The sequence below is a fragment of the Capra hircus genome, chromosome 4 (assembly GCF_001704415.2).
Source record: "Capra hircus breed San Clemente chromosome 4, ASM170441v1, whole genome shotgun sequence".
Classification (NCBI taxonomy): domain Eukaryota; kingdom Metazoa; phylum Chordata; class Mammalia; order Artiodactyla; family Bovidae; genus Capra; species Capra hircus.
Genome location: NC_030811.1, coordinates 74,929,530 through 74,945,899, shown reverse-complemented (window position 1 = coordinate 74,945,899; position 16,370 = coordinate 74,929,530). Strand labels below are relative to the sequence as shown.

General features: G+C 37.2%; 1 protein-coding gene across 2 annotated transcripts in view; it reads right to left on the bottom strand.

Moving 5' to 3' along the window:
* The window catches only part of ORC5 (origin recognition complex subunit 5), a 74,522-nt gene that overhangs the window by 24,627 nt on the left and 33,525 nt on the right, over positions 1-16,370 (bottom strand). For both annotated transcript variants that reach the window (XR_001917979.1, XM_005679112.3), the window contains exons 11-12: positions 16,095-16,142; positions 8,612-8,722 (exon numbers count right to left, since the gene is read on the bottom strand). Coding sequence is in view for 1 of the 2 variants with exons in the window: in XM_005679112.3 (XP_005679169.1) it covers positions 8,612-8,722; positions 16,095-16,142 (159 nt within the window). In the remaining variant the exon portion in view is untranslated. The remainder of the gene's footprint in view (positions 1-8,611; positions 8,723-16,094; positions 16,143-16,370) is intronic.

Sequence of the window (16,370 nt, the reverse complement as noted above, 5' to 3'; positions counted from 1 at the left end):
TATCTATATTATGAAACAGCAGGGACTACTGAAGTGAAAAAAATCCTGTTTTAATATATTTGTTAGGGGAAACACACTGAGTGAAACCACCTACCCTTGCCAGGCACCGTATAACCATTTGCCTGAGTTATCTTAGAACAGGAGGTCCTGGTAAGGAACACGCAACTAATAAGTCACTATCAACCAAAGATTTCGCGAAAGGTCAAAAGGAGATACCATGCGTCCTACCACCTCCCAGAATTCTTGTTGGCATCCATCCTGGCTGAGCAATGTGTGCACCAACAGGGAAGACCCCGAGTCAGAATGACTGGCCAAAGACAACCAGGAAACTAATTTCATTTATCATAAAACAAGAAACTGTGAGCGTGTTGCAGAGCAGTTCTCCTGGGTTCCCTTACTCTACTGCTCTCTGCCTGGGTGCCCCTTCCCAATAGTCTCTTGCTTTGTCATTTGTCAGCATGTGTGTCTCCTTGGACAATTCATTTCTGAGTGCTGGACAAGAGCCTCCTTTCAAGGCCTGGAGGGATGCCCCTTCCTGCCACATACTCACTTTAAGTATTTAAGTATTAATTCCTTCAGTATGAATGCCCTCCCAGTAAAAATACATAAACACCATTAACTGTGATATAATTCGGCAGTTGTACACAACGCTAATGAATGGCAGAGGAAGCTACAGACTGATTAAAAGGCCCTTGAGGACAAGCACGGCATTTGCTTGACTTCTGTATCTCTTTATATAACACAGAGTATGAAACATAATAAGCCCTTAAAAAATATCTATTAAATAAAATTTTAAGCAGAGAAAGAAAATTTTATTCCAATTAGCGAAAAAAGATCAAATATTGACTTTTGGAATTTGATTTAAATTATATCTAAACATTTTTAATCACATAAATATGGACAAAATCCCATCACTGAAACTAAAAATTATATAAATGTTCTATACATATACCTATAATTGAAGAAAAATGCCAAAAATTGGTTTTTGGTTGAATAAGTAAATGCAACCTTACCTAAAATTTTAGCAAAAAATGTCCTACAGCTATGGTAAATTAGATGAAGCACCTGCTTCAAAAACTCTCCATGCATTAAGCAACTAAATCATTTGCTTTCTGATTAATGATAAATTCATTTAAAAATTATCAAAATAGCTTAAATATGTCCTATATCAATAAACCAAAACTTAAAACAAGTAAAATACAGATGTTTAATAACTAAATGCTACTACAATTAATGTAATCAGTTCAGTACAGTTCAGTCACTCAGTCATGTCCGACTCTTTGCGACCCCATGAATCGCAGCACACCAGACCTCCCTGTCCATCACCAACTCCCAGAGTTCACTCAGACTCACGTCCATCGAGTCAGTGATGCCATCCAGCCATCTCATCCTCTGTCGTCCCCTTCTCCTCCTGCCCCCAATCCCTCCCAGCATCAGAGTCTTTTCCAATGAGTCAACTCTTCGCATGAGGTGGCCAAAGTACTGGAGTTTCAGCTTTAGCGTCATTCCTTCCAAAGAAATCCCAGGGCTGATCTCCTTCAGAATGGACTGATTGGATCTCCTTGCAGTCCAAGGGACTCTCAAGAGTCTTCTCCAACACCACAGTTCAAAAGCATCAATTCTTCGGCGCTCAGCTTTCTTCACAGTCCAACTCTCACATCCATACATGACCACAGGAAAAACCATAGCCTTGACTAGATGGACCTTAGTCGGCAAAGTAACGTCTCTGCTTTTGAATATACTATCAAGGCTGGTCATAACTTTCCTTCCAAGGAGTAAGCGTCTTTTAATTTCATGGCTGTAATCACCATCTGCAGTGATTTTGGAGCTCCAAAAAATAAAGTCTGACACTGTTTCCCCATCTATTTCCCATGAAGTGATGGGACCAGATGCCATGATCTTCGTTTTCTGAATGTTGAGCTTTAAGCCAACTTTTTCACTCTCCTCTTTCACTTTCATCAAGAGGCTTTTTAGTTCCTCTTCACTTTCTGCCATAAGGGTGGTGCCATCTACTTGTGGGAAAAAGCCAAGCTGATTTACAACTAAACGTAAGTCCAAACATGACATTGTACAAGAGGCACTGATCAAAACCATTCCCAAGAAAAAGAAATGTAAAAAGGCAAAATGGTTGTCTGAGGAGGTCTGACAAATAGCTGAGAAAAGAAAAACGCAAAAGGCAAAGGAGGAAAGGAAAGATATACTCATTTGAATGCAGAGTTCCAAAGAACAGCAAGGAGACATAAGAAAGTCTTCCTCAGTGATCAATGCAAAGAAATAGAGGAAAATAAAATGGAAAAGACTAGCGATCTTTTCAAGAAAATTAGAGACACCAAGGGAACATTTCATGCAAAGATGGCTCAAAAAAGGACAGAAGTGGTATGGACCTAACAGAAGCAGAAGATATTAAGAAGAGGTGGCAAGAATACACAGAAGAGCTGTACAAAAAAGATCTTCACGACCCGGATAGTCACGATGGTGTGATCACTCACACCTGGAATGTGAAGCCAAAGGGCCTTAGGAAGCATCACTACGAACAAAGCTAGTGGAGGTGATGGAATCCCAGCTGAGCTATTTCAAATCCTAAAAGATGGTGCTGTGAAAATGCTGCACTCAATATGCCAGCAAATTTGGAAAAGTCAGCAGTGGCCACAGGACTGGAAAAGGTCAGTTTTCATTCCAACTCCAAAGAAAGGCAATGCCAAAGAATGCTCCCTACCGCACGAATGCACTCATTTCACACGCTAGCAAAGTAATGCTCAAAATTCTCCAAGGCAGGCTTCAACAGTATGTGAACAGTGAACTTCCGGATTTTCAAGCTGGATTTAGAAAAGGCACAAGAACCAGAGATTAAATTGCCAACATCGGTTGGATCATAGAAAAAGCGAGAGAGTTCCAGAAAACATCTATTTCTGCTTCATTGACTACACCAAAGCCTTTGACTGTGTAGATCACAAGAAACCAGAAAATTCTTCAAGAGATCAGAATTCCAGACCACCTGACCTGCCTCTTGAGAAATCTGTATGAAGGTCAAGAAGCAACAGTTAGAACTGGGCATGGAACAACAGACTGGTTCCAAATAGGAAAAGGAGTACATCAATGCTGTATATTGTCACCCTGATTATTTAACTTACACGCAGAGTAAATAAGAAATGCTGGACTGGATGAAGCACAAGCTGGAATCAAGATTGCTGGGAGAAATATCAATAACATCAGATATGCAGGTGATTCCACTCTTATGGCAGAAAGCAAAAGAAACTAAAGAGCCTCTTGATGAAAGTGAAACACGAGAGTGGAAAAGTTGGCTTAAAATTCAACATTCAAAAAACTAAGATCTTGGCATCTGGTCCCATCACTTCATGGCAAATAGATGGGGGAAACAATAGAAACAGTGAGAGCCTTTATTTGGGGGGGCTCTAAAAATCACTGCAGATGGTGACTGCAGCCATGAAATTAAAAGATGCTTGCTCCTTGAAGAGAAGCTATAACTAACCTAGACGGCATATTAAAAAGCAGAGACATTACTTTGCCAACAAAGATCCATCTAGTCAAAGCTATCGTTTTTCCAGTAGTCATGTATGGATGTAAGAGTTGGATTATAAAGAACACCGAGTGCCAAACAATTCATGCTTTTGAACTGTGGTGTTGGAGAATCTTGAGAGTCCCTTGGACTGCAAGGAGATCCAACCAGTCCAATCTAACAGAAATCAGTTTGAATATTAATTGGAAGGACTGATGCTGAAACTGAAACTCCAATACTTTGGCCACCTGATGCGAAGAACTGAGTCAATGGAAAAGACCCTGATGCTGGGAAAGAATGAAGACAGGAGGAGAAGGGGAAGACAGAGGATGAGACGGTTGTATCACATCACCGAGTCTATGGACATAAGTTTGAGTAAGCTCTGGGAGTTGGTGATGGACAGGGAGGCCAGATGTGCTACAGTCCATGGGTCACAAAGAGTCAGACAGGACTGAGCAACTGAACTGAATTGATAAGTCCTAATCTATTCACAATCAATATACAGTATCATGTGAGTTTAAAAGAATATAGTAATGGAAATGCATATTTTTGAAAAAATAACTACATTACTACACTTGGCTCCAAAATGCCCCTTATTTATACTCTTTAAAATGAAAATTAAATTTATAAGGATATTTTCACTTCAAATTTTTCTTAGTAAACTATGTATAACTAAACAAGAATTACGCTCCTATTCTTATCTTCCAGTTACTTCTAGAAATTAATTCACAGTGCACTGTTCCTTATAATTAAAGAAACAAGTTATTATTTTAAAACTTCCAAACTGCAGAATTACAGTGAATTACCTTCAAAAGTAATTTTTCAAAATGCTAACTGATCAAATAAGATCAATAATAATGTGATTTAAGTATACATGCAATTGGATGTCCTTAATTTTTTAAAGATAATTTTCCTTTTAATAGTCACTTTAGAAACCTGTATCAATAATTTCAGGAATAAATTCTTCAGCAATTCTATCCTCTTGGAAAAGATAAAGTGATATGGCTTAATATTTTAAAATAAGTGATATATCTGACAATCTTAAAGAACCATACTTTTACTGCTTTCACCTAACTGTAAGATTATGGAGGGAGTGGGCAAGGTTGAGTAAGAGAAGACATAGAAATATCAAAACAGTGAAACAAAGCTTCCAAACAAATTTTCATTTTCCCTTCAAGATTAAAAAGAAAGACAAAAAGAATTAAAAAGATAAATTAAAAGCATAACCTAAAATAACAAATTACTATAAAACAAATCCTTAAAACACTTACAGGCAGACAAAATGGATAGAAAAATAATTTTTACTATCTCATACAAACATATGATAACCAATAAAAAGCAATTTGGTTTCAAGTAGAAAATATTCATGCAACACAATTCCTTACCAATTTTATTTACATTTTAATGAAAGAGTAGAAGTGTCTGCGTGCTCATAAATACCTTCAGGATTTTTTTTTTCTTCAAACAATCCAATGTATTAAATTAACAAACAGCTCTTTCTAAATATCAAAGACAATATTAACAAGTAAAAAGCTAGATTTTCCTGCTCATCTTACAGCTACAACGCAGCAATATTGCCATCTAGTGTTCATATCAAATAAGTACTTCCAATACAAATGTCCTAGTTTTGTTTTGCTCTTAAAAGTTAAAGACAAATTGTCATTCCTATATGGCACCCCACTCCAGTACTCTTGCCTGGAAAATCCCATGGATGGAGGAGCGTAGTAGGTTACAGTCCATGGGGTCGCAAAGAGTCGGACATGACTGAGTGACTTCACTTCACTTCACTTCATGGGCAAAAGCATAATTTTGACGAATAAGTAAAATGAGGAAAAAAAGTCAGTGAGAGACAATGGGGAGAAAAAATACAAGGTACATGGGAGACATACCTTTCTTTTGGATGCAATTTCTGTCACATTTTGTTCTTTAAGACAGTATTTTAAAAAAAAATTTTCTTTGATATTCTATTGCCCGAACAAAAGTAAACGTAAACTTCCTAGAATTAGTTATACAGTCACCCTCAATATCCTGGGGATTGGTGCCAGGACACCACCCGCCAGCTCTCCATATCAAAATCTCAGGATGCTCAAGTACCTTATATAAAAGAGCACAGTATTTGTGTATAACCTAGTTACATCCTCCCACACACTTTAAACCTTTTCTAGACTATCTTTAGTACCTGTTACAATGTAAATACTATTAAATAGTTGTAAATGCTAGGTAAATAGTTGCCAGTGAAGCAAATTCAAGTTTCGTTTTTTGGAATTTTCTGGATTTTTTCCCGAGTATTTTCAATCTGTCATTTGTTGACACTATGGATGCCGAACCTATGGATATCTATTCCTTTGTACCATCTCCTCCAACCTTTGTATCCCAAATGGAATCACTGAGATGAAGTACTAAGTGATTTTTTATCAAATAAACATAAATTCATTTAAAGCAATATTTTAAATATACAAAATTTATCATTTTGAAGACTGCTAACTAGACGAGATAAAGAATGAAAAGGCTGAGGTTGTTAAAGCTGAAAAGAATTTAGCTTCATTAAAACAGAAAGATAGATTTTGTGCTAAATTGCTTAAGTACAACATTACAGACATTACTGAAACAAAGACCGGTGACACTGTTCATCATCTATAAAAATCTCAGAGTAGCTAGTAGATCCCTAAATCAGCAGCCTATCATTGTTTTGATTGTCCATCTTTATAAACCTACATCTGCTGTTAGGAAATGCTCTACCAATGTTAGGTAAATATGTAAGGTGTGATGTGTGGTAGTGGCAGTATTACTTACTACTACATCACAACTAAAATAGCTGTAATTTTAGTAGTGGGGCTACTATATAACTCCACTTATTCTCGACTCATAGGGTGTGACACTTCACAAATGTGTGTCTTACGGGTCGCGTTTCTCTAGTGTAATGGTTATCACGTTCGTCTCACTCAAGTGTGTCTTGTCTTTTTCTTCTAGACCCACACTTTGGTCATATTGTCCTCCCTCTTAAAGTTCTATAAATCCTACTCATTGGATATAAGATGTCAGCTAATTCTACTATTATTTTTCCTTTTTTATTTACGCATTTTTGTACAACAAACACATATCATTTATATAAATCAGAAATAGCAGTATTTAAAGAAAAAAATCCTACTCATTAGCCTAGCTCCATTTTTTACCTTTACTGTGATGCCTTCAAGTTCTCTCCTCTTGTCCAATCCAGAAGTGACCTCTTTTTACTGTAAACTTTGCAGCACCACCATCTAGCATTCACTCACAGCCTTACAATACTACTTTTTATGTACATGTTTTTTTATCCCCCCAAAATATAAGGTCTCTGAAAGAAAGAAACTCCCATTTATCATCCTTTTATGTGTCTCCCACAAAAGTAATTTTGGGGCACCTAAGAAGTATTAATAATCATACATGATGTAACCATCTTTCTGCTGTGTTTAGAAGTACTGTCTATTTCACTTCTCTAGGCTTTAATTCTTAAAGATTTACTCACTTAGTCATAGTGAGAAAGTAATTTCACCTCTTGAGGCTCAATTCTTTACAATAAAGATCATCAAGTATTATATGTAGAAAGCTATTCATAAAACGTACAGTTTGACTAAAAACTAATTCCAGGCAAAGTATTTATATGTATTATAAACATATATAAATAGATCATAAAAATTTCCTGTAATACATATTAAATTTTTTAAAATTATCAACATTAGGGCAACCATACACCTATCCATCTAGCTATTTATATAACTTAATAACTCACCAGACTCCCTTTCTCCAAAAATGTAATAAATGTATATACAATTTTCTATAAAGCTGACTGACATAAAAATTATCAGTGTGCTGAGCACACTGAGAATATACCTATTTTTGGTCACCAGAGACTTCTTTAAATGAAGCATTAATGGTTACTATCATGCATTAGATTATAAAATCTAACATCTATTCACGAACAGTATTTATTTGCAGTAAATTGAAATGTAAATGTTATTATTTACATGTTTTCAACCTAAAAACATATACATAAAACAAAATGCTAACTGAAACATCTGAGGGGACACTTCTTTTCGTAAATACTAGTGCCACCATTTGTCTTTTCTTCTATCCATTCACACCATGTGCTAAGTATTGTTTTTCTGAACCATTTAAGAGATCTATTGTGACTCTATATATTTAAAAAAAATATTTTTTTATTTTTGGCTGTGCTGGGTCTTTGCTGCCATGCGGGCTTTTCTCTAGCTGCACCAACTGGGGGCTACTCTACAGTTACAGCGTGCAGGCTTCTCATTACAGTGCCTTCTCTTATTGCAGAGCATGGGCCCTATGGTGCAGGCTTCAGCAGTTGCAGTTCATGGGCTCAGCAGCTGTGGCTCCCAGGCTCCAGAGCACAGGTTCAATAGTTGTGGCACATGTGCTTAGTTGTTCCGGAGCATAAAGGATCTACCCGGACCAGGGACTGAATCCATATCTCCGGCATTGGCAGGTGGATTCTTTACCACTGAACCACAGAAGAAGTCTGTGACTATATTTTCAATGAATAGGTTTTTCTTAAACGTTATCCAAAAAAAAAGAAGCTTAACTAGTTTATAAATGTCATGTTTCCTATTTTTATGCTACTGCTGCCATCTAGTGAAAATTTTGAGAACTTAATCATTTTGAAAACTCAAAAAAAATGCATATTGTCAACTATGCAAAGTATACATATGAGGAATAAGAATATTATAGATCATTTTCTTACAAATACATTTCTTAAACTTGTTACATTTCTATATTATAATTCAACAATTTAATCATAAAGTCACTTTTTAATCAGTAAGATAATCATTATTAAATTTTTTTATAAAAAAAATAAAAAGCCTAGAAACATCAAGTTGCTTCTGTTCTCAGTTATACCTTAAGTATATGCAAATTCAGTGATACCCTCAAAGACTATATATTTTGAATTTCAATTACTTACCAAGGACATTGTTCATTTTATAGTAGTTAACATATGCAGACCAAATATCTAAAAGTCTGGAACTCTACTGACACACTACCTGAAGAATTCCATAAAGATAAAGAAAATATGTAACAGCCTATCATTAAGCTTACCTGGGAGAAGATATTTGCTGTTGGAGCAACTCTGCTGTCCACAATACTATATAATATTGCTAATAATCTGTCTAATGGAAATGGTTTTGGTCCGAGGAGATGATTGCTTGTCTATAAGAAAAAAGAACATGGGTTTCTTCTTACAGCAGAACACTTGCTTTCTGTATTATAAATTCCCAATAACAACATAGTTATACTGTACACAGTTCCCCACAGAGGCTAAGAAATCTAACTGGCAGTCTCTAAGTTAAAATTTTACCTGACATGATAATGATTTATTTTTCAATGGTGTCTTCAAGATGTTCTGACTTAGCATCAACAAACATTAAAGAATTCAAAAGTCATTCAGTCTAGTTCCAAACATCACCCCTATTTTGCTGTTATAACCAGATGTTAAGTGATTTAGCCAAGTCATCTGCCAAGACAGTGCACAATCAAAAGCAGGGTCCAGGCCCTAACCCCTAGACTCTAATCTACTACTAACTCCTCACCACTCCTCTTTGTGCCACTTCCTGAAAAATGTATTTGTTCAACATTAACTGTTCTAAAAAGACGAGTTATAGTAAATACAAGCCTAGAAAATGAATGCAGTGTTTCATAGGATGTGAATAAGCTGTCAGTTTGAAACCGTAAAATTTATTAAAAATTTTTAAGAATGTAAAACGTTCATACTTGTCTAGAGAGTCAATAATACAATTATTTCTTACTGGAAAACTGCAGTACTCAAGGGTCTATAGATAATTAGATAATTCTATCAAATAACTTTAGTAGCAGTATAGGAAAGTACTCTATATAAGCAAGGGCAAATAAATGGGAAGCTTTATTTACATGCATGGGATTAACTATTTCTTTAAAGAATAAGTTAAAAAAAACCCTACCCATAATTACAAAAAAAGTAATTTATACCAGCTACTTATATCTAAAAGATAGTTTAGAAATCATTTTCCAGGTCTTAAAGTTTATATTCTTTTCTTGTTAAATACTTCAAACATTTAGAAAATATACCAGTGTACCCACCGCCCAATTTCAACCAGATCCAAATATTATGCAATTTGTACAAAAAAAGCACTTGATCATGTTACAAACGGAAGACCCCTGCACCCCTTCCATATCTCATTCTCCCCTTCCCTCTCGAGAAGAACTGTTCTCCAGAATTTGGTATTTTTATAATTTTCATGACAATTTTTAAACTACTACTATATATGTGGGCTTCCCTGGTGGCTCAGTGGCAAAGAATTTGCCTGCCAATGAGGGAGATGTGGGTTCAAACCATGGGTCAGAAAGATTCCCTGGAGAAGAAAATGGCAACCGACTCCAGTATTCCCTTTTTTTTTTTTTCCCCAGTTTATTCAATTGGAGGATAATTACTTTACAATATAATGATGGTTTTTCCCATACATCAATATGGATCAGTCAAAGGCATACATATGTCCCCTCTATCCTGAACCCCTTTCCTACCTCCCTTCCCACCCTGTCCCTGTTCCTGAGCACCACCTTTGGGTGCTGCCAATGAGGGTCACAGAGTTTGTCGCTACAGTACTACCCAGCCTATCCTGATCAATGCAAAGTACATTCAAATACTGACTTTGATATGATCAAACTGCAGAATTTACAGGCTCTTATTTTTCCACACTATCACCTAACCCTTGGAGTCGTAAAGACTCTTTTTTTAGTTTTGCTAACATTAAGGGTATAAAATAATATCCCAGTGTTGCTTAAAGTTGCATTTCTTGGGACTTCCTTGGTGGTCCACTGGTTAAGAACCTGCCTGCCAATGCAGGGGTTACGGGTTCGATCCCTGGTCTGGGAAGATTCCTCATGCCACAGGGTAACTAAGCCCTTGTGCCTCAACTACTTAAGCCCAGGTACCCTAGAGCCTATGCTCCACAACAAGAGAAGCCACTGCAATGATAAACCCACGCACTGCAACTATAAAGTAGCTCCCGCTCACTGCAATTAGAGAAATCACACACGCAGCAACGAAGACCTAGTGCAGCCAAGAATAAATAAATAAGCAAATAAGTAATAAATGGTATATCTAAAAGTTGCATTTCTCATTAGTCAAAGTTGCACCCTCATTAGTGTTTTATTTACCTTTTCATCCCTAGAACTTGGGATTTAGTTTAAAAAATGAATGGATGAAAGGATAATGAATGAAATTATGTTAGAGGGAAGAAAGAAAAAAATAAAGGTAAAAGTTGAGCTATCTAAACGTAACTGGTGTCCCTGTCCTCATTAACACTTAGACGTGACTTGAGAATAGTAAAAACAAACCAAATTCCTTAAGTGTTGGGAGTAAAGCAGGAGGCAATTCAAGCTGAGAATCACACTGCAAAATGCCACCAATACTTTTCTAATTTTCACTTATTTTATGATTAGAAAACACATTTCCAATTTAAAATTAAAGTGTTCCAGTGCCCTGTAGGGCATATGACATTTATCTTCTTCACAGAACTGATTTTGTGTTCTATAAACACAAATTGGCTTCCCACCTAGAGAGAAATTCAAAGTGTGAGAAATACCTCACTAGATTCACCACAACTCATTAGAGAATGAAGGTCTGTACGAATAGAAGGAACAGGTGAAAAAGGAAACCAAGTAGAATAAATGTTTGAGGAGACAAAAAGGAATCAAAACTGGTATCAAGTCAAATTAAGAAAAATAGGGCCTGGAACATAAACTTGGAGTTACAGATATTTATACCAGAAAAAACTAAAACTAGGAGCAATTAAAAGAAGTTTAATTGAGGGGAACAGAACTATGAGTGAGGAAAGGAAAAATGTTGCTTTTCCATATAAAGTCAAGTCAAGTCGCTCAGTCGTGTTCAACTCTTTGCGACCCCACGGACTGCAGCCTACCAGGCTCCTCAGTCCATAGGATTTTCCAGGCAAGCATACTGGAGTGGGTTGCCATTTCCTTCTCCAGGGGATCTTCCTGATGCAGGGATCGAACCCGGGTCTCCCACACTGTAGGCAGACGCTTTACCGTCTGAGCTATCAGGGAAACCTTTTCCATATAAACTAACTGGCAAATAACCTGGTATCACATACATGGATTAGTTGAATTGAAAAGTAAAATCTTAAAAAAATGAGTACATCTTAAAAAAAATGAAGGTACATAGAGAAAAATACAAGTGAAGAAAAACACAACAGATTTAAAACAATTGTTTGTTAGGACCAAACTGAAGCCAGGACAGGCTCTAAGGGGCGGGCTAGGCCTGAGAAAAGCTGAGGCTCTGGGAACTCCCGCAGGCAGTGTAGCTCGACCAATCAGAAAAAATCCCCGTGGCCCCCCGCCTGCGCCAGACCTGAGCCAATCCGTATAGGGATGCGAGGTTTAAAAGTCCCGCGCGCATACGGTTTAACCAATCAGCTATGCTATTACAGAAACAAAGAACCGTCTGTATAAAAGTATATGACATTGATTCATGTCAATTTATGGCAAAACCAATACAGTATTGTAAAGTAAAATAAAGTAAAAATAAAAATTAAAAAAAAAAAGTAAATGTGATTCAGAGCTCGGGGCCTTTGTCAGATTCCACTGTGCTGGATGAAACATGGGTCCTGGCTCGAGCTAGTAATAAACCCCTTTATGCTTTTGCATTGCTGTGGACGTCTTATTCTCTCAGTTTTGGGGACTCGGACTCTGGGCATAACATTGTTGATGATAATTATTTGTATGGTTTGCTTTTTTTGTAAGATTAAATCAAATCTCCTTTAATTTAAATAAGGAAACAGAATTGAGCTCATATGGTTTGCATTTAATGTTTGATTCCTTGACTGAATTGAAAGCTTCATGAGAGCAGACAATGGTTCTTCTGTTCTCCACTTCGTCTGGAGCCTCTAGCAGAACGCTTGGCATAAAGTAAGCACTCAATAAGATTTCAAGAGGAGAGGCGATAAAAATACAAAGGAACTACTAAGTGTATACAGATTTCAGTAAGTTACTTCAGATTTTAAAATGACATCAACCAAAGACAACAGGCTACTGCAAAAAAAAATCTATAAGAATATCAGAAGAACCATCATTCACCTAGAACTAAAAACACCCTCACAATGTCTTCACTCACACAGTTCCCTCCATCAGGACTATCTTCCTAGACTTGTACAAATCCATTCATTTCACAAGGATGGTCTAAAGTGCAAGCTCTTTTACAGTTCTCTCTGATCAGCATTCGTATATCTCCCTCCTCAACATTCTTAAATAATTTTCTGTCTAAAGAGTAAGGCCTAAAATCTCTTTGCTCTATGTTCATTCTTTGATTTTCTTCATTCATTCATCCAATTTATTCATTTGTTCAATAAACATGCACCAACTACCACCAAGTACTGACATATGCAGGTCAGAAAGCAACAGTTAGAATTGGACATGAAACAACAGACTGGTTCCAAATAGGAAAAGGAGTCCGTCAAGGCTGTATATTGTCACTCTGCTTATTTAACTTATATGCAGAGTCCATCATGAGAAATGCTGGACTGGAAGAAACACAAGCTGGAATCAAGATTGCCGGGAGAAATATCAATAACCTCAGATATGCAGATGACACCACCCTTATGGCAGAAAGTGAAGAGGAACTCAAAAGCCTCTTGATGAAAGTGAAAGAGGAGAGTGAAAAAGGTGGCTTAAAGCTCAACATTCAGAAAATGAAGATCATGGCATCTGGTCCCATCACTTCATGGGAAACAGATGGGGAAACAGTGTCAGACTCTATTTTTGGGGGCTCCAAAATCACTGCAGATGGTGACTGCAGCCATGAAACTAAAAGACGCTTACTCCTTGGTAAAAGACGCTTACTCCTTGGAAGAAAAGTTATGACCGACCTAGATAGCATATTCAAAAGGAGAGATATTACTTTGCCAACTAAGGTCCATCTAGTCAAGGCTATGGTTTTTCCAGTGGTCATGTATGGATGTGAGAGTTGGACTGTGAAGAAGGCTGAGCACCAAAGAATTGATGCTTTTGAACAGTGGTGTTGGAGAAGACTCTTGAGAGTCCCTTGGACTGCAAGGAGATCCAACCAGCCCATTCTGAAGGAGATCAGCCCTGGGATTTCTTTGGAAGGAATGATGCTAAAGCTGAAACTCCAGTATTTTGGCCACCTGATGTGAAGAGTTGACTCATTGGAAAAGACTCTGATGCTGGGAGGGATTGGGGGCAGGAGAAGGGGACGACAGAGGGTGAGATGGCTAGATGGCATCACTGACTCAATGGACGTGAGTCTGAGTGAACTGCGGGAGTTGGTGATGGACAGGGAGGCCTGGCGTGCTGCAATTCATGGGGTCACAGAGTCGGACACGACTGAGCAACTGAACTGAACTGAGATACAGAGGAGAATAGATGGGCTTTCTTCCCCTAACTGCCGAGTGAGGAAATTCTTCCACAATCTGGCCTCAATTGCCTTTTCTCTCAAACTCACCATATACTACAGCCAATTGTATTTCATTATGTCATTTATAAATCCTATACTTTCTCACCTGTACTTCTTGGTATTTCTTCAATCGGAATATCTTCTCTGTCCATCTCTGAATATCTAATCCTCACCATTCTTGAGTGCCCACTCAAAATGCAAGCCCTACTACAAATCCTTCTCTCACTACCTCAGCCAGAAGTATTCCCTTCTCCTACCAATCCTTTATGACCCAAAGCAGCTACACGCATAAGAAAGAGGGTACAAAATCAATGATCTCCCTATAGCAGAGAGCATAATCAGAGATGTCTCAGTGAAAGGGCCAATTAGAAAAGTCTTTCCATGCCAAGCAAATGGATTTGATAAGGAAATTTGCCTGCCAAACTCTAGCTTTGTGTGAATGGAGGAGAAAAGCCTTCCTTGAGACTTTTAACTAGAAGCCAGAGCTAATTCTAATGTGGAGACAGTAAGCACCCAGGCAGAGAACTGAATTTCAAATGATCCCAAGTTACTGGTGTTTCTAAGTGCTTGCATAGAAGCAGACATAAAAATTCTCTAAAGGAACACACCTCAAGCCTCAAAAATGCCAACATTTAAGTTAAGCCAACAATTAAAAATAATAAAATATTCAGGAAGCAGGACATTATGTGCACAGGTCAGGAAAAATAGAAAACAGAGAATTAGACTGACTCTGATACTTTAGTGTCTCAGGAAGACACGCTAGAGAGAATGGAAACTTGTGTGTGTTTTTGCATGCTCTGTCATGTCTGACTCTCTGCGACCTCATGACTGTAGCACACCAGACTCCTTTGTCCATGGGATTTTCCAGGCAAGAATACTGGAGTGGGTTGCCATTTCCTATTCCAGGAGAGAAAGGAGGAGGGGCAATATTTGAAAATAAATGACTAAGACTTTACCAGAATTTAAAAGGCATCATTATTCCAAATAGGAAGCAAATTAATGCCATGTAAAAAGAAATTCAATCCCAGATATATCACAGTGAAACTCAAAGAACACTCAAGTAAAAGGAAAAGAGAACTTGAAAGCACCCAGAGAAAACAAGAACAACACAGGAATAACAGACTCACAGCAAGTGCTTTTTTTTTTTTCCCAGCAGCAGCAGCAAAGACAGTAAAACAATGTCCTCAATTCAGAAGTGTGAGCTAAGTAAAATGGTTTTTAACAATAAAAGAGAAACAAAACTCTCAGCATCCATAGTGCTAAATCTATAGTTCAAACTCCTCTAGTTTCTGTCAAGAAAAGTCACAGAGATATCCGAACAGACTAAATACTCTTTTCACCAATTTCAATCTTGCCCCACAACCGTACCTCCAAAGGTGCACACTGCTTTAATTCCTAAGCATTTCCAGATTCCTCAGGTCAAAACAGCTTGTTTGGGGCGTTATGTTTCAGTCTTCCCTGATCTGCTTAAGTGTGCCTGTTAGCTGCTCAGTAGTGTCCAACTCTTTGTGACCCCGTGGACTACGCTAACTAAGCTCCTCTGTCCATGGAATTTTCCAGGCAAGAATATTGCAGTGGATTCCCATTTTCCCCTCGAGAGGATTTTCCTGACCCACAGGTCGAAACCTGGTCTCCTGCACTGCAGGCAGATTCTTTACCATCTGAGCAACCAGGGAGGCCCTTGACCTACTTAGTCACCTGTAAATCTATCTACCAGTCAATTTCAAATTTTACAGATCTCTGATCTGCTTAGATCTTATTATCTTTTTAACTTCTTCAACACTGAATCTGTGGGTATTTCAAAGGGGACAAGAGGAATACATGCTATATTTAACTGAAAATTCCAGTGTGACCTTTTTTATCTATTAATTCACTTAGAAAAAATTTTGTCAACTCACTTTTACCTCTAGAACCAGCTCACCTGAATTGTGTCTCTCCAATCACTATATTCTACATAATAAAATACTATTACATTATGACGGTGCCATATCAACACAAGTAACTTCTTATAGCCAAATGGCTATACAATTATGGCTAATACAATTATGCATTTACTACTTTTAATAATATTCTAAATTCATAAGATTTTCATTAGAGAAATTACAACATAAATACCTTTTCATGTTTCTTTAAAAAATTGGTTTTCTTGATTTTCCCATGATGCTGCAATTAAGATAAATAATTTTTAAGATAAAAGATAGGACTCCATAAAACAGAAAGCACAATTTGTTTAAAACATGGTACACACAATACTAATTTATGTATTTTGGGTTTTATTATTTTATTCTATTTACTGCCTAAAATATCACCGTAAAATATTAACATATTTTAGACTTTTAAAATTAGAGTTTGATCATATGCAAGATTACCTTTGCATGTAAAGAGGTTTTA